The 19418-nt window shown below is 46.3% G+C and overlaps 2 protein-coding genes across 2 annotated transcripts; one reads left to right on the top strand and one right to left on the bottom strand.

Annotated features, from left to right (window-relative positions):
- Window positions 1-9116: 9116 nt before the first annotated feature.
- Window positions 9117-19174, bottom strand: LOC149333485 (uncharacterized). Its single transcript, XM_089556189.1, has 4 exons — window positions 19161-19174; window positions 16696-16817; window positions 14300-14476; window positions 9117-9163 (listed from the first exon to the last, which is right to left on the bottom strand). The coding sequence occupies exons 1-4, from the start codon at window positions 19172-19174 to the stop codon at window positions 9117-9119; spliced, it is 360 nt and encodes a 119-aa protein (XP_089412315.1).
- Window positions 9475-11261, top strand: LOC149333486 (uncharacterized). The gene is made up of 2 exons (XM_089555804.1): window positions 9475-9537; window positions 10080-11261. Exons 1-2 carry the CDS (start codon window positions 9475-9477, stop codon window positions 11259-11261), a joined length of 1245 nt encoding a protein of 414 aa, XP_089411930.1.
- Window positions 19175-19418: the final 244 nt, after the last annotated feature.

Raw genomic sequence — 19418 nt, 5'->3', positions numbered from 1 at the left:
CACATCATTGTTTTTGTTTTTCGCCTGCTTTAGCTTCTGGTCTTTCATAATTAAGACCGCGGAAATGGTACCATCATGCAAATATTTCTGAAAATTGAAACATTCTTAAAGAATCACGCCAGATTATTCACCAAGCTACCAGTTATGGCCATTGTTAATTAGCATAATGAGACGCCAGTTTTTCGGGTGTAGGCACTTAGTAAGCAAACATATGAGCCTCTCTACGACTGCTAGCATGAAATTTTGTTTTCACGTGGCGTTGCCTTTGGTATACGGTGCAGGCATGGAAAGCTCTAAAAACCACAGAGACAGTATTTGAAGTCACATACAGGGTGGACCCTCTAAAGGAACGTTAACATAAAAACTACACCAGAAGTGTCCTCGTCGCCAGCAGGCTCATGGCGCCTAACTTCAAACCAGCTTCTCTCAACCCTATGACGTGCCTTCCAGTGCTCTAGCATCATATTGAAGAATAATGCGTACAGAACAACTAGAAAATACGTTTTAATAATTGAAAACCGCTGGGGCCGCGTAGTGGCGTGACTGCGCATAGAAAAATATTCAATGCATAACTTTAGTCAAGGTAATTTCGAGCGAACCTCGTTTCGGTAGTGGCGTAAGGATGTCAGCGGTAGAGAGAGATTCGTTGGCAAACTCCTGAAGATTACGGCCTCGACTATCTTCGGTGTCTAAGGTAGGCCGTGGCGAAGTCGGGGAAACGCGCCTAGGAACAAACGGCCTCACGACCAGGCCGTATTCCGTGGTCAGGTCTGAATCGATATTTGAATCGTCAGTCACGTGAGGTCGTCCCTCCATGAATACCCAGAGCCAGAACAGAAGGAGCAGTACGATCACGAAAACAATGGAGAGGCAAATGATGGTGTGCAGGCTGAAGCAGGTGGGGTCCTCCTCCTTGTAGGTGGATTGTTCGGTGGTGAAAACCTCGGAGCACGGTGCAGACAGAGAACTCCAGGATATACGGCGTTTCCTCTTCGGTCGCTTTCGCCGCCCCTGCATGAAAATGTCACATGCCTAGTGGTTAGCTTAGGCCTGGACAGGAGGAACGTTATACGGAATTTTAAGGACATCTAGTGCACGCCTAGGATTATAAGCTGCAGGAAATGGTCTCAAAAACTGAAAATATCATTTCCTCTACAACCAGAGCGAGCGTTTATTGTTGTGATAGAACGCAAGTAAACGTGGCCTAAAGCGCGTACATTCGTTCAACAACATTACGGGAAGATCACATATCTGATGCGATAATTCTACAGAAGCAATTGGAAATATGCTCGAAGACAAATTCGATGCTTTCAGTCCACTGAATATTTTTGACATAAGCTGAGGCTTCAGACACACGAGAATTTTTTTTTAAATTCACGGTGAGGGTTCGTGCCGATGGGCAAAGGTTGGCCGAGGGTGCTGAAAGGAGGCGGTCAGCTACCTGTCTATGGTATTTGGATGGAGGTGCTACTGGAGAGATATGCCTCGGTACTTCAGCTGGCTTTCATTTGATTTTAACTTCGATTTCTTACGTAGATTTTTCACTCCACCGTTGCGTGGGCTTCTAGTGGCTGAATGCAGTGTGTGCGTGTGTGTGTGTGTGTGTGTTTGCGGGAGGGGTGCTGACGTAGGTGGCTTGCTGTTGCGAGACGCTTCTGGACAGTAGAGGCGTGGTTGATTGTTCGTGCTTATGGGGCGGGATGCTGGGTGGGAGTGGGGTTATGAGGGTGGGAGGTGGCTGCTAGATGGTGTATCTGAAAAGTACAGGTGGAGGGTGGATGCTCCTAGGTTCTGCCGGAGGCTTAACGTCAACGCGCTTCGGACTCCCACACGGGCTACGGTAAAAATGCTTTAGGTGTGAGACAACACATGTTGCCGTCACAAAGTGTAGCCGAGAAAAAAATCTGCGCCTGTTCTGTAAGTCGTATTTGTCCTATTTGAAAAAAAATTATATTTTGTGTGCCACAATGGACACTGCGCGATTTTTTTGTGGTGCTTTTTTATACCGTACAGATTATTGTTTGAAAAGCCGTGCAAAAAACGACAGTGCAGTCTGCGGGGATGGATTGTACGGAATCGTTGACATAGTGTCAGTGGTAGTAGGTAGCTCTAAAATCATTGCTTGATAACTATACGCAATAAACATTGTATACTTTCCCTTTGTGCCGCACTATTACACAGCGTAATGCAGGCCTTCAAGATCGTGAGCGAAAAAAGTTCTTGAAATTTGCGAAATCATCTTTCTGGTCCGACATATCGATTGTGGAAGTAGGCGTGCAAAAGGAGAAAGCACAGCAATCAAAGTACAAGCAGCACCGGAAGGAGCATATTCGCATTTAACACAGGGGAGACGTGTTGAAATGCCAAAAGACGAAGCAGCGTCATTTGGCCGTTTGACCGGCTGCCTTTGGCCTGTGGTTAGCCGGGGGAAAATTGTCAACCAAATAAGCTGCGACGCCAAAGAAACCCTCCTGTGTTTCGACACCTAAATACGATACTGCCGCCGCGTTCAGCCCAGCAGCGTACGGATCAAAACTGAAACAGTGCGGATGCCTAGGCTAAACAACAAGCGAGGCGGGCAGTTGCTACTGCCCGCTCCAATTTAATATCATCAGCAATGCAACGGAAACCCTATCCGGTATGTGTTTACATCACTACGTCGTCACAAGTGCCTGAGCCGCTAGCATCTGAAGAGGACGCTACGAGCGAGGTTGGCATCTCTAATAATTTATACGTGAGGGCTCTTTTGGTCGCCGAGAACCGTGTGGCTTGTAGTGGGGCTACACAACTTTCGGCGTCTGTCACGCGCCTGCTTTCGTACCGGGACGCTCTGTGCGCATAATTCTACGCTCGATATCTCGAAGTGCAGTGCCGATATAAAAATAAATAATTGTTTGTATATGATGTTAAAGGCCACCCTTTTTTTGTCTGTGATGTTCAAGGCCACCCTTTTTGCATATAATTGTATGGCGTCAAGCCAAACGTGCAAAAAATAATATTTAAGAATAGGCAGCAAGAACTGTTTTAACTATCAACCACTATGGAGATAACGCCCGCAGTGCCAAACAATCATCCTGGAAAATCAACGCTGTCGCATCCTCCAGGTCGTTTACAAACATCTACACATAATAAAAGAAAGCACCCTGTATACTGCAAGCCGATAATCATTCGATTTGTTGGTGTTGCGATATAGAGATAGAGATGAGATATCAGATTCCATAACGACAAACGTTATGGACTAACTGTTCCCGTTGAGAACCTGAACCAAGTGCCTCAAATGGTTAATGAAGCTTAAAACTATCCAGTAATGCGTTTTAAGGTTCGACTTCAATTTCTGGCTGGTTGACAGCACATACTTCGGACACGTCTCTGAACATTTATATGCTAGGCACACTAAGCAACTATTCACAGGAGCGTTTTGCGTACCAGCTTGTCGCGTGGGGATATGATGGACCGTGACGATGACTCCGAAGCCCGTCCCACTGGACCCTCTCCTTCCTCGAGCAATAAGACGGACCAGTTGTGGATGTCAGTGGGGCGCGTGATGGGCGTTCCAGCCATGTCGTACAGCTGCCCCGTGGGCGGTGTCATGGCTCCCGCGTAGAAGTAGCGCTGGTACCGGGAATCCCAGTACAGCGCGAGGTCGTCTTCCCTGGATGCCACCGGAGGCCCTGTAGCGGCTGTAGCCGCTTTTTCACTGCCCATGACAACGCGAACGCTGGAACGCAAGGGCTGTGGTCGCCACTCATTTGATGAGAATCTTCTTCTTTGCGGCGAAGTCACCTATATGCACGCAGTTAGACGTTATCCTCCTCTTTATGACGTAGCATACAGGCTCCTGCCACTGATCACCACTAGGTGGCTGGATGCCGCATTCCCGCTTTCCGAGACGAGCGCGAGTGAAGCCACCGGAAGTTGGACGGCTTGTGCGGAAGTCGGGTGTCTGCTGTGTATTTCAATGCAAAAAATCGCGTCTTTCGCCCTTTTTTTCTCTGTTTTTTCGCGCTGTTCTCATGTAATGTCTGCTCTTATGTGAAAGGAACAAGCGAGCTGAAGGCGAGAAATGTGATCAGTCTGTTCAGAACCCTGTAATTTTAGAGAAACCGAAGAAAACACGCATGCGGGTCTCACCCTGCCATGGCAAAGGAGTACGTGCAGTAAACACTATGTTCTTGTCTGGTTCCTGCCTTCCGAGCGTGAAGGAGAAGTAGTGGAATGACGATGAGGCTAGGTCATCTTAAACCCGAATTTTCGTGTAACAAAGAAAAGGCACAGCGCGAGAGGAACGACTGACAAGAAAGACGAATGCTGCAGCGCGCTTGAGAAGCGCTGTTTGAAGTCAACTGCACCAAGCACCACGAATAAAAGCCCATTAAGGCTTAACTTTCTACAATACGAAACAGTACATGACACGCTCTGTCGAAAAAGCAGTACCATACTTTTTTGAGGCGCTAATGCGAACCATCCGAACGCCGTCGACACCTCACCAGATAGTAGCCTAGCCCTCGATCCGGATATGTCTAAACATAATTCGGTAAAATGGTCACTGCAAAGTCAGCTGCCTTGTGAGCGTTTCCATCTATTCTTTCTTAAATTTATCCCCCATTGATAGCATAATTTGGCCTTGAGCGCGGGAACGTGCACCACAGCAAAGAGCAGTGTTGGCAACGGGACAACACAGAGCTGAGCAGATGAGGTTCCATACTTGCTGTGTGTGGCGACGTCCTGTCGTCTTCGAATGTCGTCCCATTGCGATGCAATGGGCCCTTATATTTGAAACGTCTTTCCCGAAGACTTCGCTGGTCTTGTCACTCAGTTGACGGCGCAACAGGTAGGCATTGTCATGGAAAAAGACGAGAACGGCGAAAAGACAAAATGCCAAGTGGGAAAAAACTGGAACTGAAAAACCGTGCTGAGGTCAGATTTCGTGCACTGCCAAAGGCTCACCTTCCGGGTCAAGGCCGCTTACTTCCGATGGCTTCACTTTCGGGCGCTCAATGCGCCATCCAGCCCCCTAGTGGAGATCAGTGGCTCCTACCAGTGTTGTTGTTGTTACTGCCTCTTAAGGTTTCACCAATCATTTTTCTTTGCGCAGCTGCCTCGATTGTCCTCAATTTAGGCTGGACCATTTTTGATACCCTCCACTTTTCTTCTCCCTTTGTGAGCCCCCTTTAATTATACTGCTACGGCTTTCTCAACGAATATTGATAAACTACCATTCACGATTTGAGAGAACCTGCCTTATGCGCTTCATGGCCTTCTTATTCCAGTTATTTCGCTCTTGTGGTGCAGATCTGTGGTCACTGCATGCCGCAACTATAACTCACCTTTCAGCGAAGTTTGCTCGGGTGTAGTCAAGCGTGAGGCCTTGGACACATTTGTTGCTTATGTTCACAATTGGCCTCCTTTCCTTTTGTTTTACATAACATTCATATCGTTACTGACGACTGCGTTGTTTTTCATGAAATAACATCACTAAACCATGTTAAGCTTCTTGAACATGATCTCACTGTCTCTTAAATTGAGTGTAATGAATAGCTTCGTGAGCCCGATGCGAACAAGTAAAAAATTATGAGAGTATCAATACGCACTAAAATTCTTCCTTTGTATTAGCTAAATAATGTTCTTTAGAAGCGGTGGCTGCGCATAAATACCTAGGTTTCCACAACTCAGCGATTCGCTTGGGCGCACCATTATCAGTACATTGCTAACAATGCTAATTGCGTTTTTCGTATGTACATCTTACCTTGAATAAAGCCCCACCTTAATTCAAAATCGCGTGTCTACAAAACAAAAATATGTTGTAAACTTGAATACAGCGCTGGTACAGAGCGCTGTTTGTTTTATCTTGCGCAACTTTAACTGTGCCGGGAGCCTATCACGTAACAAAAATCATCTTTACCATTGTTCGCATAAAGCCGGAACATAACTCGTCTGAGGATTTTTGATAAGCTGTACCAACACACCCATCTCAGATGTGCTCTCACGACATTTACAGTGCCACACCGCATTGCTGATCTTCACAAAGTTGGATTTGAAACACACTGCACCAGTGCTGCACTTCAGTCTTTCCTGCCTAGCGCATCACGCGAGTGGAGCCTTCTTGGAGCAGAAATCGTCGACGTCAGTGGCAGCCAGGATTTTCGGACCGCCCTAACTTTTTATGACAAGGTAATTAAAAGTATTTTATTTTCAGCCTCCATTGCACTTGTTTTGAAGTTTTGCAATTTGTAACCAATCCCTTCACTAACTCCACGGGCCCTGAAGGAACAAAAAGTAAATGAAAAAATTGGAGGGCACGCTTAAGCCCAACCTTACCGGTATGATGCGATAGGGTAGCAGGTTAATTCCCATATAAGCAGGATATATTTCTCTTTTACATGCACAGACCCCTGGGAGTCTTCATACCCTTCTGGGCAGTGGTTCCCTACTATCCTGTGGACAGGCTACGGCCACACCTCAAGGTCACGTAACCTAGGTTATGCGCGTAATTTTTCGCTCACAACGCCGACGCCGGCAGCAGCGACACCAGATTTTCTGGAGAACGAGCGCTTTAGCTTTATCGCGCTAATGCGTTGACATATTTTCATGCATCTTCCAGCGCTCGCTACCAATCATAAACTGCTGTTTCTTTCAAAGACTTTTGATCATCACTATGGTTTTCGGCGTATTCATTTTTAGTCCAACAGTTCTGCTTTCCGTGTCTAAGTCACTCATCCTGCGTTGAAGATCGTTCCCTGAGTGACACAAGCAGGCAATCATCGGCAATTGGCAGATTACTAAGGTATTCTCCGATAACTCTTATTCCAAAGTGTTCCTACTCTAAATCCCTGAATATCTGCTGCAAAAAACAACAGTCAATAGCATTGGCGGAATGGTGTCTTCCTACCTGACACCCGTCCTTAATGAAATTTTATTGCTCTATTTGTTTAGGATTCTGGCGGCTGTGGAGTCATTATAGACATCTTCCAGCATTTTTGAAGAAAGCTCCTCTACACTCTCATTCCGTAATGAATGGATGGATGGAAACAACTTTTATTAGACAAAAAAAATCTTCCAGGGTGGTCCCCTACTGGTCCACGGCATTACGGGCTTGGGCTTTACATGAAGCACAAGCCCGTAATGCCTGCTTGACTCCCTAGGTATCCAATCAGTCAAGTGCTTCCACCTATTTGAAGGCTCTATCTTCGATTGATAGTGGAAATGTGATGTAATATCGGGTATCCTGTATGAACGCCCGCCTGGTCATTTGGTTGATGGAGGGTTTGTATTGTCCTTATTCGGTTAGCGATCACGTTATATATACCCTGTACGCATCAGACAGTAATCTGAGCAGTCTAATTTTTCAAATTATCGCAGTTCTCTTTCTTGTTGGTCAAGATGATAGTTATTCTAAGACTCCGGCACGCTCCAGGCGAAATGTATTCTGTATACGGGGTGGCTACTCTCTAAACGGAAAGCAGTAAAAAGGGAGTGCGCTGTATCACAGCTTACACCCTTGTACATCCAATATAGGCGGATTCGTGTATAGAGTTTAGGTTCCCTGTGTTTACAATGTATGTGCGCTCGTAAAATTATTCTTTCTGGTTAAAATAAAAATATGAAATGGTTTAATCAAAACCATCAGGTCAATTTATAACTATATTTACGACGGACTTTTCATTTAAAAGCGATATTGTCTAAACACCTACTTCCGAAAATCCCTTCTGAGGTTCTGTTGTACAACAATCTGGAAAAGAGCTAAAGGTGGTGAAGTCAACTGCGAATGTGTTAAAAAATTCCACACCTTTGGGTTGGTGTGCAAGCGAAGGGTGCCCTGTGATATCATTCCTCGAATGAAGTGAACCAGTTCCTGCAGTACGGTAGCCTACTCGAAACAAGCTCCAGAGAACAAGCCTTCCCTTCAATTAAGGCAAGCGCACCCTGTTGAGCGGGCACCCTGGGAGACCCGTTTCGTTTCTCTTTTTTAAACACAACTTCTATTCCTGGTGCTTTGAGAAGATCCCTGACGGATAAATTTGTGCAAGAAACTCAAGCTCACAGCAAGCTAAACAGAACACAATCGAGACTCTATTTACTTGACTCTGAACGGGTACTTTTCAAGAAATCCCGCATTTCAAAATCACATGTCATGTCTAAATTCATGGATGTGGCTGGAATTCTATCATCCATGCGTAATGATTTAGTTAGGTGCTGGCGAGCCACATAGCGCGATTTGCTTTGCTATGTGATGAATTGAACTAAACGTTCCAACAACAGTGCTGTTTTCAAGTTTAAAGTAAAATTGTTTACAAGAACAAAAATCGGATGGAGCGCATATGGAAGGTTCTCTCTGATCGTGAATGCAGCTGTACCTTACCGGTACTGACCTAAGGTGTAGAAACGAGGCTAAGGCAAAGGGTTCAGCTTAAATTAAGGACAACGCAGCGAGCTATGGGAAGAAGAATGATAGATTTAACGTTAAGAGACCGGAAGAGGGAAGAGTTGGTGAGGAAACAGGTGCGTGTTAATGACATCCTGGTCAAAATCAAGAGGAAGAAATCGGCTTGAGCAGGCCATGCAACGCGAAGGCAAGGTAACTGCTGGTCCTTAAGGGTAACGGAGCGGTTCCAAGAGAGGGTAAACGTAGAAGTGAGTGCCTACATTTACGGAAGTTAGGTGGGCGGTTGTAGTTAAGTAGTTTGCAGGAATGCAATGGCCGTAGCTCGCAAAGGACATGGTTAACTGAAGAGACATGGAGCCACCTTAGCCCTGCAGTGGGCGTAGTCAGGCTGATGATGATGATGAGGAATATCATGTAATTTACCTGAATCTCATGTAATTTAACGTAGGTTAAATTACCTTAACCTACGTTAAGGTAACGAGACCACTTGTTTGGAAGTGGCAGAAAGAGTGTGGATTTGAGGGCCCGGAGAGGCGGTGCTCGTCATGTAGAACCAATAGAGTGGAGTTAGATGGCACCGACCACAAAGGAATGCGAGCAGTAGGCCTTTATGGTTTCTGTACTTCTCTCAGTCTGCTGTCATGCCGACACCGACATGCTTGAGAACCATGGTGAGTCACCGTCAGCTTCACACAAGGCACTCAGAGCTGGCGCCAGTGCACCGATGGGTGTTTCATCCGGGAAGCTTCTGAGAGCGTTGAGAAGACCTCGTTGATTTGGCTGTGAATATAATTTAAAGTAGATATGTAAGTAAATACATTTGCGTCAACTGGTTCAGTAGACTTTTTCGCAAGGAAAGTTACAACTGGTTCGGCATAATAATTTAAAGGCTCTCAAAATGACAGTGCCACAGAGGTAAGAATGGAAAGGCAAGGGTTGGGAACATCATCATCTTGGTGGAAAGCGGCTGCGCGAACCAACAAGTACGAAGGAGAGACACGAGAACACAGGACAAGCGCTGAACTACCAACTGAATTTTTATTAGAAACCGGCCCCAATATATACAGTCAATACATCACGAGCCTAGTGACATGAGCAACCATGTATGTGCTACCAGTGCCGACGCAACACTCAACTTTGTCACTGGGCGCCAGGTATCAGATAACACCTCAAGAGCAATGCTCCGCCCTAAATAAAGCTAAAATTCAGGGGGGCACTTTGTTGACCTAAAGTGCGGTGAGGCCAAAGCCTTAAGCGCAGTGTTGCTGCTTGTGTCACTAATGTGTGGTTAAGATGTTAAGCTTCGCCTCTAAGAGCGGAACGCGACAGCGTCTTGCAACGCTGCCAGAGAGTCCATAGAACGCCATCGCCCGTTCGGTTCTACGCCTTGCTCGTCGGTAAATTGGTTTTTGAGGAAGGGAAATTACATGTCTCTCATATCTTGGTGGACACCTAAACCTCGCCGTAACGGGAAGGGGTGAAAGATGGGAGTGAACGAACACACCGTATATTCACTAGACGCGCCTTTGTTTATTCCAAACCATCGAGCTGGCATAACGGAGTTTTTTTGTTTTTTTTTAAACCATCGAGCTTTCGAGGGGAGCGGACGCGCCATGGCTCTCTCCGTGCGAGGTCCTTTCACCGGCGACGGCCGGGGTGCGCGCGTGAATCACTCCCCCCCCCCCCCCCCCCCGAGGGGGCCAGGTTCGTGCTACCGTCGCTGCCGTCGCACGACGGCCTGAAGGATTGCGTGTTTCTACATTGCGACGTGGATGGGAGGCCTTACAAGATTGAGGATTTTCGAACGCCGCTCGAAGCAATTGGAGTTTTGAAAGCTGTGACAGGGATCGGCCCGTACCAGATGGGACACGTGTGGCTGCTCAAACTCCGCACTCAACAGGACAAAGACGCGCTGGTGCAAGCCGGCGGTTTGGAGGTGAAGGGGCGGTACTGTGCCGTCATCGATCCGGTGCGTGGAGAGATAACCGCGAAGATCCATTGGGTTCCTTTCTACGTGCCGGATGAGACCCTTCGAAAGGTCCTGAGTGAGTTTGGGGAAATGATCGACATCCGCTTGGAAGAATGGCGTGCGAGTGGTTTCGAGCTTGCGGAATCGACGACCCGTGTTGCTCGCATTGTCCTCAAGGAAGGTGTCACCCCGGATTCCCTCCCGGACCTCTTCCAACTAGCCGACGGCCCCGCACTCGTCGTCGTGCCCGGGCGGGCGCCGACTTGTCTGCGGTGCAAACTCAAGGGCCACATTCGCCGGGAGTGCCAGACGCCGAGATGCAGCAAATGTCGCGCGTTAGTACATGAACGCATGGATTGCGTTCGTACGTACGCCGTCGTAGCCGGGGCAACCAGGGTGGCTGAGGAGACTAGCCACCTGATGGACGAAGAGGAGGCTGAGAAGGCAGCTTCCTCGGAAGACAGGGCAAAAGGCAGTACAGTGCTAACAGCCAGCGGCGAGGATAAAGCGCCAGCCGAAGTCTTGCCTAACGAGGAAGGGAAAATTCAGGCAAGCACGGCTGCGGTGAAAGAGCCAGCAGCGAGCCAAGGTCAACAGCCGGGGAGCGCCGCAGCTGCCCCACGAAACGAAGCTTCGAGCAGCGGAATTCAAGGAGCCAAAGCACAGGATTCCGGGAAAAACGACACCGACACCACAGACGTCATGGACGCCCAGCCAGCGTCGACAAAGAGGCGCCTGGAGAAGGCGGAGGGTGCAGTGGGTGAGCAGCGGCCCAACCAGCTCGAGAAGGAATGGAAGGTTGCAAGAGGGAAGAAAAGGAAATATGTGCGCCCTTCCCGTGCGTCATCGCTGTCGCGCGTCAACGGCGACCCTTCCCTGGAACCGAGCAGGAGTTGTGCAGGCGAGTAATCGCCTTGTTTTGGGTGAGCCCTCGCTTTCACAATGACTCCTGTGCTCGCGCCTCTCCGGCTAGCCACACTGAACGTGCGCGGCCTCGGAAGTAAGAGGAAGCAGTCCCAACTGAAAAGGCTAATGGTGGAAAGGGAGCTGGATGTAGTCGCGGTACAGGAGACAAAAGTGGAGAGCGAGGGCCGCACTGACTGCATGGTGAGCCCGTTCCGTGGACTTTATGATGTTTGCGGCAGCCACGCTGTTGGGACATCGGCCGGTTGCTGTTTGTTTTTGAGGAAATCGGCTGGGTTTGTGGTAGAGAGTGTCACTAGTTGTTTGAAGAGACGTTATGTCATGTGTGACTTTAAACACGGAGATTTAGATGTTCGTGCTTTGTGCATCTATGCGCCGACAAAAGCTAAAGAGAGACTGGGTTTTTTTGAAAACGTTGCTGACTTGTTTAAATGCAGTAGGCATCTCCTTGTTATGGGCGACTTCAACTTTGTATGCGAAATGGAGGACAGAACGCCAGCCCACACCTGCAGAGATGCAAGTGCGGTACATCTGACAGACCTTATAAATGAGGTAGACTTGCTGGATGGGGCCTATTTGGCAAGAGGTGGCAAGCGTCAACATTTCACTCATTATCAAGGATCTAGCCATGCTAGATTGGATCGTGTTTACATATCGTCACCACTTGCTCCTAACTGTGAGGACTATGTGTTGGAGCCAGTTTCCTTTAGTGACCACAGTTTGGTTATGGTATCACTAGGTAGAAAGAAAAGGAAGAAGGTTGAATGGGGCTTGTGGAAACTCAACGCGGATTTGTTGAATGATGACGCGTTTGTTTTGGGAACGAAGGAAGAATTACACGCACTTTAAAACATCAGACGGAAGGTCCATGATTGAACGATGGGAAACCTTTAAACAAAAGGTTAAAATGAAAGCAATAGAAAAAGGGGGCGAGTTGAAGCGTAATGCGCAGAAGGAAGAGAAAAGCCTCAGACAGCAGCTAGAAGCGCTGCTTCAAATAGAAGCCCAACTCCCCGGTGGGTTCGGACAGGAAATACTAGCAATAAAAAGAAAGCTTGAGAAACTAGACGAAAATAAGTATAGAGAATGAATAATACGTGCACGGGGAGAAAAGCTACTGGCGGGTGAGGCTCCAACTAAGCGTGCCTTATCAGACGAAAAAGCATACGCTAGAGCTAAAGAGATATTAGAGATAGATTACAAGGGGAAAACGACGCACGACCAAGCTGGTATTAAGAACGCCTTTGAGGATTACTACAGGGAACTGTTCGGCCACAGATTACCCGACAAACCGGGGATTGAATACGGTTTTTTCACAGTAATGCCTAGGCTGGACCTTGATACTACAACGGCACTCGAAAGAGATATCACCGTTGGTGAAGTCGAAAGAGCCATCGACGAACTAAACCTTGGAAAATCGCCAGGTCCAGACGGACTGAGTGCCGCTTTTTACAAAGAGTTTAAACCTGGTGTCGCTGTGGCCTTGCATTGGGTATTCGTGGAGTGATTCGAGTGCGGATTATTGCCGCCCTCTTTTACGCGCGCTCACACAGTTTTGATTCCGAAAAGCAAAGAGGAAGTCAAACTTCGCACGGTCACTGGATACAGACCAATCACACTAACAAACGTAGACTACAAGGTGCTGATGAAGGTGTTGGCGAGACGACTCCAGGCTGTAATCCAGGATTTAATCGGCCCCCCTCAAACATTTGGTATTAAAAACAGGACGATACACACGAACATCCACGTGGCCAGGAGTGTTTTAGAACTTTGTGATAGCGAATACCTGCAGGTAGCCATGCTGCAGATCGATCTCGCTAAGGCATTTGACAGGGTGCCACATGACATCCTCTTTGATTTGTTGGACTATGTTGGTGTTGGTAAAGTTATACGCGATGGTGTAAAAATGGCGTGCAGAAACTGCACCACAAATCTTGTCATAAATGGTGAACTGTCGCGCCGTATAGATGTACGCTCATCTGTACGCCAAGGTTGTCCATTGTCGCCGCTGTTGTTCTCACTGTTCCTTGAACCACTCTGCCAAAAATTTTGCAGAATGAAGAAATGCGCGGTTTTGGCTTCCACACGTGTGAAGTTCGTGTGCTTGCTTACGCGGATGACGTTGCCTTTTTTGCATCGGACAGGGAAAGCATCACGGCTGTACTGAAAACAACACAGGATTTTTGTGCCCAGAGTGGGAGCATGTTAAACATAGATAAGTGCATTGGTTTGTGGCATGGCGCATGGGACATGACTCCAGATGTATTTGAAAAAGTTCACTGGTCCACTACACCGAGCACATATCTTGGGGTGCCTCTTGATTGCTATCGTGAAAGCGATTCGGTCTGGAGCAAGAAGGCCGGTGAAATGAGAGAAATGACATCTAAATGGCGTGGGCGCGACCTTTCAGTGTTCGCGCGTGCCACGGTATGCATTGTTTTTCTAGCAGCAAAGATAATGTACATCTTGCAGGTGTTGTACTGTACACGGGTGAATATACAGAAGTTCTATCGCATCTTTGCGACATGGATATGGCAGTCCAGTTGGGAGAGAACCTCCAGAACGAATGTTTTTCGGCGAGTCGGCGAGAGTTCACTTTTGGCAGCCCATGAAGAAAAACCCGAGCCGCTCTTCATTACTAGAGAGCCCTGCAGCATAGCGTCCGCCTAATCCGACATGCATCTTTGGGACATAAAGAATCTCGTAGTACTTAACATCCCTGTATACATGGCCGTCATGAAGGACCTCTTTTTATTAGCCAGTTGCTTCATAGCGTACTTCAAGGCTGCTCGAATAAGTTCTCCCTTCGTTTGGTTCTTCGTAGTCTCTATATTCGTTCCTACTACCTGTAGCCTCTTTTGTGCATTAAAAAACACCTTTACAAAATCATTGCATTTGAAGTGACAATAAACTGCGTCTTCGCTTTAACTTAAACAACCAAGGGTGATCCCGGGCGTGTAATCTAGTGGGTGCATGTAGACCGTGCGTAAGGAATGCAAATATAGGGTACAGGAAACGCTTACTTGTTCCTTTCGGGGCACCTCCGTCAGTGGGACAGACGCAGACGTAGCCTCCCTTTTCGTACGGGGGCTTGGACTTCATGCTTCTGCCCGCATACACACAGCGGCATCCGTTGTCGCGCACCATGGTCCTTGCGGCTCCGCGGTATCTCTGAGCACCTCTGCCCCTGTGCACCTTCACTGAAAGCAGAGAGGACCGGAAAATTAGAACAGCTTCCAAACCTCACAGCAATGGGAGTGTAACAACGTTTCGCTTGACTCGCCAACACAATATCGTTATGGGCAATCCCAGCCTTGATGACACTGCAGTTTCAATAATTGAAGCAAACTGGCCATGCGTTTTTCCTGCGCGGATTCCTACGACCAAACACATATGACGTTTAGAGCTTAATTATTGCCGTCATTTGCATTTTCGGGATGAGTAATGAGAACTTCAAGAAGAAGGGATCCCCTGTCTATGTAGGAAAGACAAGTAGACAAGATCAGGTGATTTTAATTGCCGTCTGTTGTCACCTTCTGGCTTGCAAGCACGAAACATATTAGTAGTACTTGTTGGGACCACGTGGTTTACTGGACCATTATGCTTTCAATAACAAGTCAGAAGGAGCTGTCGCGCCTGTAATAAAATGTATATAATATTCACAAAGGCTTCCTGCTGAGAGAATATCTGGCACTTATTCAGGCACGTTAGTTCGGTGAGAAGGCCAGTTAAATCGATTTATTTCCATCCTTTTCCAGTGCCCAGCCTCTTCGTTTGGCCGGCACACATCCGAACTAAAACAGTTTCTTTCAGGAGGCGAATGGAAAGTCTTGAGATTTTTTACGGGTAGTCTATTAGGCTGTTGGTTGGTATTCTAGTAATTGTTTCGTTCCTGATATGAACACGCAACGTAAAACCAGAGTAAAAGGTCGAGCAATATTGCATGTACTCAGTTATTGCACAACAGTTTGTTACATGAAACTGGATTTTCAGCGCCCCATGCACGTCCAGATCCAAACTAAATTGCCTGCTAGCTTTGACTTAGAATCGAACACAGTGCCGTTACTCAAGTCTTATTATAATTAAATCTTATTACGAAAATCGGAGTGAAAACGGATTTGATCCGATGGCATAAGGGCCCATATTCCGCGAAAATGGGCAGCGTGAGCTACGAAATTCCCTGAATGGTAAAGAGCGGTCTCGTGACCTTGTGATGTCATCACGTGCCTATCAAGGCAGGTGGGAATTAAATTAATGATTATTCCCTATCCTCGCCTAACGAAGATATGCGAATCGTCGTCTACCGCTTGTGAGAATAACCATCTCCACAGTAATTTAAAAAAAAAAAACTGGAAAATTCACGCAGGCCCACCAACCTAGAAAATAACGGGGATCTTTATTGCTATCGGTTTGCACTCTTAAGGTGCGCTGAGTACCCACACAAAGATTCTTTACGTTAGCAATGAAGAACGAATTCGTACACAAGACATAAATTGCAACAAGACACGCTTTTAACGCGTCTTATGCGAGAGCGTCAAGAAAAGTTGTTGGAAAGACGTTTCCACAACAATTGATCCAATAATAAAGAGAACAACAAAGTTTATCTCCTTGTATGCGACAATTCTTCCCAAAGCTTGGTCTATTCAACAAATAGCAGCCTAATTGCTGTGCTATTGGTGGTATTCTAAGCCGCAAAACCTATATATTTAGCAAACAAACTTTTTATTTCCATCCAGAGATTCTCCCACGGACGTGACGGTTCACAGTGCCCGACGGAAACAGGATCGATACGCTTTGTACAAAATAGTGAAAAAGTCTCGTTCACAAAGAGAACACGTTCTGCGCCACGGCTTAATTGAAACATCGTAAAAATTTGCCTGCACTTCCTTTATTGCTTCATGACAAATGTATTAATTCCGCTTCCTTTAAAAAGCGCACGATCCTGCTATGACATACAAAAGGACTGAAACTGGCGGTTGTGGTTTAGCAAATTTTTTTCCGAGCTCTAGACCTGGAGCACGTGGGAAAGAAATCTTGTAGCGAGGGCTTGCATGTTAACGAAATCTTAAAATTAATATTTCAATAACCTCTTTTGTGCGAAGTATTTGTACGTAAATAACGCCAGATCGTTCACATGCATTCCGAGGTCTCGCATAGCCCTTGTGCGAGTTTGGGAATTAATCTGCACACGGCATACCGTATCAGCAGCGCAGTTGGGAAAGAAGAATTGGTTAGATGTCTTAGAACCTTTTGAAAAGTAATCAGTAGATGAAGTTGGTTCGGAAACAGTTAGGATGTGATTTAAAATTTTGAACTAGGCTTCGAACTGACCGAGCATGCGCCACATCCCCAAAACGCCCGGATTTAACACGAATTATCGCCCATCAACGAGAGAGGCCACTACTAAACTCGAACTTACCATAAGCAGCAGCGAGGAAACATCCAACCGTCAAGATACCCGCCAAGCCAAAGAAGAGGTACAATTTGCTGAGCAAGGCACGGCGTCCTCGACCCAATCTTCGTCTTTGAAGAGGTTGAAATCTGAAAGCAATAATGTCAGTTCTGAAGGCTATATACTAAATTATGCACACGTTTATTTCGTTGGAAATATTTTGGGCGTGTGTGGAATTCAACAATTCATTTGCTTTTTTATTTGCGAACATCAGTAATGCCTGTAGTAGTGGCAAATACTGAGCAGTTCCGATTGCTGGAAAAAGTGCATAGCGCTATTTGTAAATTAAAGCAATATCTGACAGAAAAGAAGCGATATTTTAGATTCATTTGCTCAGTTGCTTACCAACTAGGGTAGAGTTGCATATTTCAATGCTGTTTGACATTCTCTGAACATATGCAGCATTGAGCTAACCGTTTAAAATGTTAGCTAAGGAGTAGCGGTAATGTGGTCAGTACCTAGTTCTGAGGAATATTTCTAGAAAAAGAAGAACCTGGCCACGAATACCTTTAATAAGTTTAAAACAGGGCAGCAAGCCAAGCGTCAGCGCTAGGGAATGAAACTCGACCGTGTGGTTTTTTTAGTGCCTCTGGCCATTATGATATCTCTTTAGGTGTCTATGCTAGACTTTCACGCCGAGAACGCGGGAAGGGAAAGGAGCTGCTTGCTGGCGCGTTACAGAAAATGCCCTCTGACTGCTTTTTGACAGCGTCACTATAAGCCCTTGGAAGGTGAATTTGTGCCCAACAGATAGGAGTACTATGAAGCCTGATCAGTACGGAATTTCCGCGATTTCTCCTTTGTAAGGGTCTTCAATGCCTATTGGTCACTGCTGTGTTTCTTGCCATAAACGTGGCAGGAGGATACTACGAGACATTAGAGTGTCGCATTTTTGAATACATGGTTTTGGTTGCTGTAGAGCATAAAAAGAACTTTTAGCTTTGTAGGGTCTGTTACGGCACTTACTGGAGTGAGAGACTTTTAATAGGGCTTAGTAGGAGGCCAAGGGCACAATGAACTTTCAAAGCGAGAGGATGGACGATGCCGTGTGACATAAACAGCCAGTGTTTAGGCTACCATGCGCTTAAACCGACGTGAAGTTTCAGATGTTCACTAAAGGCCGATTCGGGCAGTGATGTGATGTGTGCGAGAGAATAATTCCTACAAAAAACAGTCTAGGGGAATAGCGGCAGAGGAGATTGATTTTCGGCGCTTGAACTACGTGCATGAGCTGCAGCCACTCACTGACCACTTTTGCGTAGATCTAATATGTTAGCGTCATCTCGGTGAAGCCTGCGAAGCCATTTTTGTTGCTTGCACTACGCGTAATGAATTTCAAATTGGTACGCAACGCCCTCTGTAATATCCATAACGTAGGACTCATGGTGAACCGGCTTTTGAATGTAAAGATGGAAGTAGTGACCTTGGAAACTCCTGGTGGCGCTGGATACCCGAGGCTCATGTTTCATATAAGTGTAGGTTACTCATCCTACGTCTAGGCCTCGCAGCTCGGAGGTTCCACACAAGAAGGACTTCTATGTGTCCTCAAGAAGGACTTCTCAAGAAGGACACAAGAAGGACTTCTAAAGCGACACCTTCTTTTCCTGCTTACTGGGCAGGAAATTTCACGTTAAACTAAGGCAAATATCGTGTTTTCTTAACAGCCCATTCTTGCGCAGGAGGCCTGATTAAGAAACGTTATAAAAACAACATATGTGCACTTAATTTGACGTTCACAGCAAAGAAATAAAACCGGATACTTTTTACTCATGCATTTTCTGCACTTTGTCAAGGAACACACGAGATATTGAATCACAGTGCCCAATATTCTTTACTTTCGGTCAGTAGAATTTAATGGTTTCACTCTACCGATGCATAGAATTACTGCTCTTGTTGTAAGCAGAGAACAAGTGCGTACAACTTTAATCGGAAAAGTTTACCTCGCCGTGCATTCTCCGGGGTTAGCTCACCAAAGTTAGAGCTCTCTCAGATCGAACGCTGCCTAATAAACTACGAACCGCAAACAGCCACTCTTCTATAATTTTGCTCTCTTCGGAGTTACCGAGGAACACCCCAGTGAGCGAATTGTTGGTGACTCGTTCCAAGCACCGGTTCGAAAAGGGAGCAAAAAATGCCTGTGCTTAGCTGGTAGTCATTACTTAAGCTCCAGCAATTACACAGGAATACTTAAAAAATTTACGCTTCACTGGTTTATTAGAAACCTTCAACTACCTACAAATGAATAACATTTTTAAAAAGTAGGTACTGTAAATTGCAGCAGAATATATTTTCTTTTACATTTCTTTAGTTGTGATTGCTTTCTGAGCAATGTGATAGTGATGCATGTGTACGCCCCCTAGTACGTTTTGCCTCCAGTTAACAGGAAGCTAATATTCGTCTGGCTGATTCTATGATGCGGAACGGAAACTTACTCTTCGTCAGCCATCTGTCGAAAAGATAAACAGACATTTAAAGGTGCGCACATTTTAAATAGCATTTCATAAAGAAACAGAAGCAGAAGGCCTATGACATCAGCACTCTTCCGTCAGAGGCTGATAACAAAGCGAACAGTAGACAATGGTGCACTGCCACAAAACGATTGGTGATGCCTTGCATGTCAGTTTCAACAGAAAAGTCATTTTAAGGCTAGCAGAATCTAGGACTGAAGAACAGAAAATGTTACGCAGCAG

This window comes from Amblyomma mixtum, chromosome 8 (assembly GCF_055824585.1).
Source record: "Amblyomma mixtum isolate Tamu chromosome 8, ASM5582458v1, whole genome shotgun sequence".
NCBI lineage: Eukaryota > Metazoa > Arthropoda > Arachnida > Ixodida > Ixodidae > Amblyomma > Amblyomma mixtum.
The sequence above is the reverse complement of the archived record's forward strand: the minus strand, read 5'-3'. Positions and strand labels throughout refer to the sequence as shown.

Bases quoted from the DNA above. Each gene is read 5' to 3' on its own strand.
- LOC149333486 (XM_089555804.1), top strand. From the start codon at position 9,475: ATGAGCAACCATGTATGTGCTACCAGTGCCGACGCAACACTCAACTTT. The intron at 9,538-10,079 runs GTATCAGATAAC...CCCCCCCCCGAG, and splicing joins ACTTTGTCACTGGGCGCCAG to GGGGCCAGGTTCGTGCTACC.
- LOC149333485 (XM_089556189.1), bottom strand. The intron at 14,477-16,695 runs GTAAGTTCGAGT...CTCTGCTTTCAG, and splicing joins TTTCCTCGCTGCTGCTTATG to TGAAGGTGCACAGGGGCAGA. The intron at 9,164-14,299 runs GTAAGCGTTTCC...TTATATTCACAG, and splicing joins AGGTGCCCCGAAAGGAACAA to CCAAATCAACGAGGTCTTCT.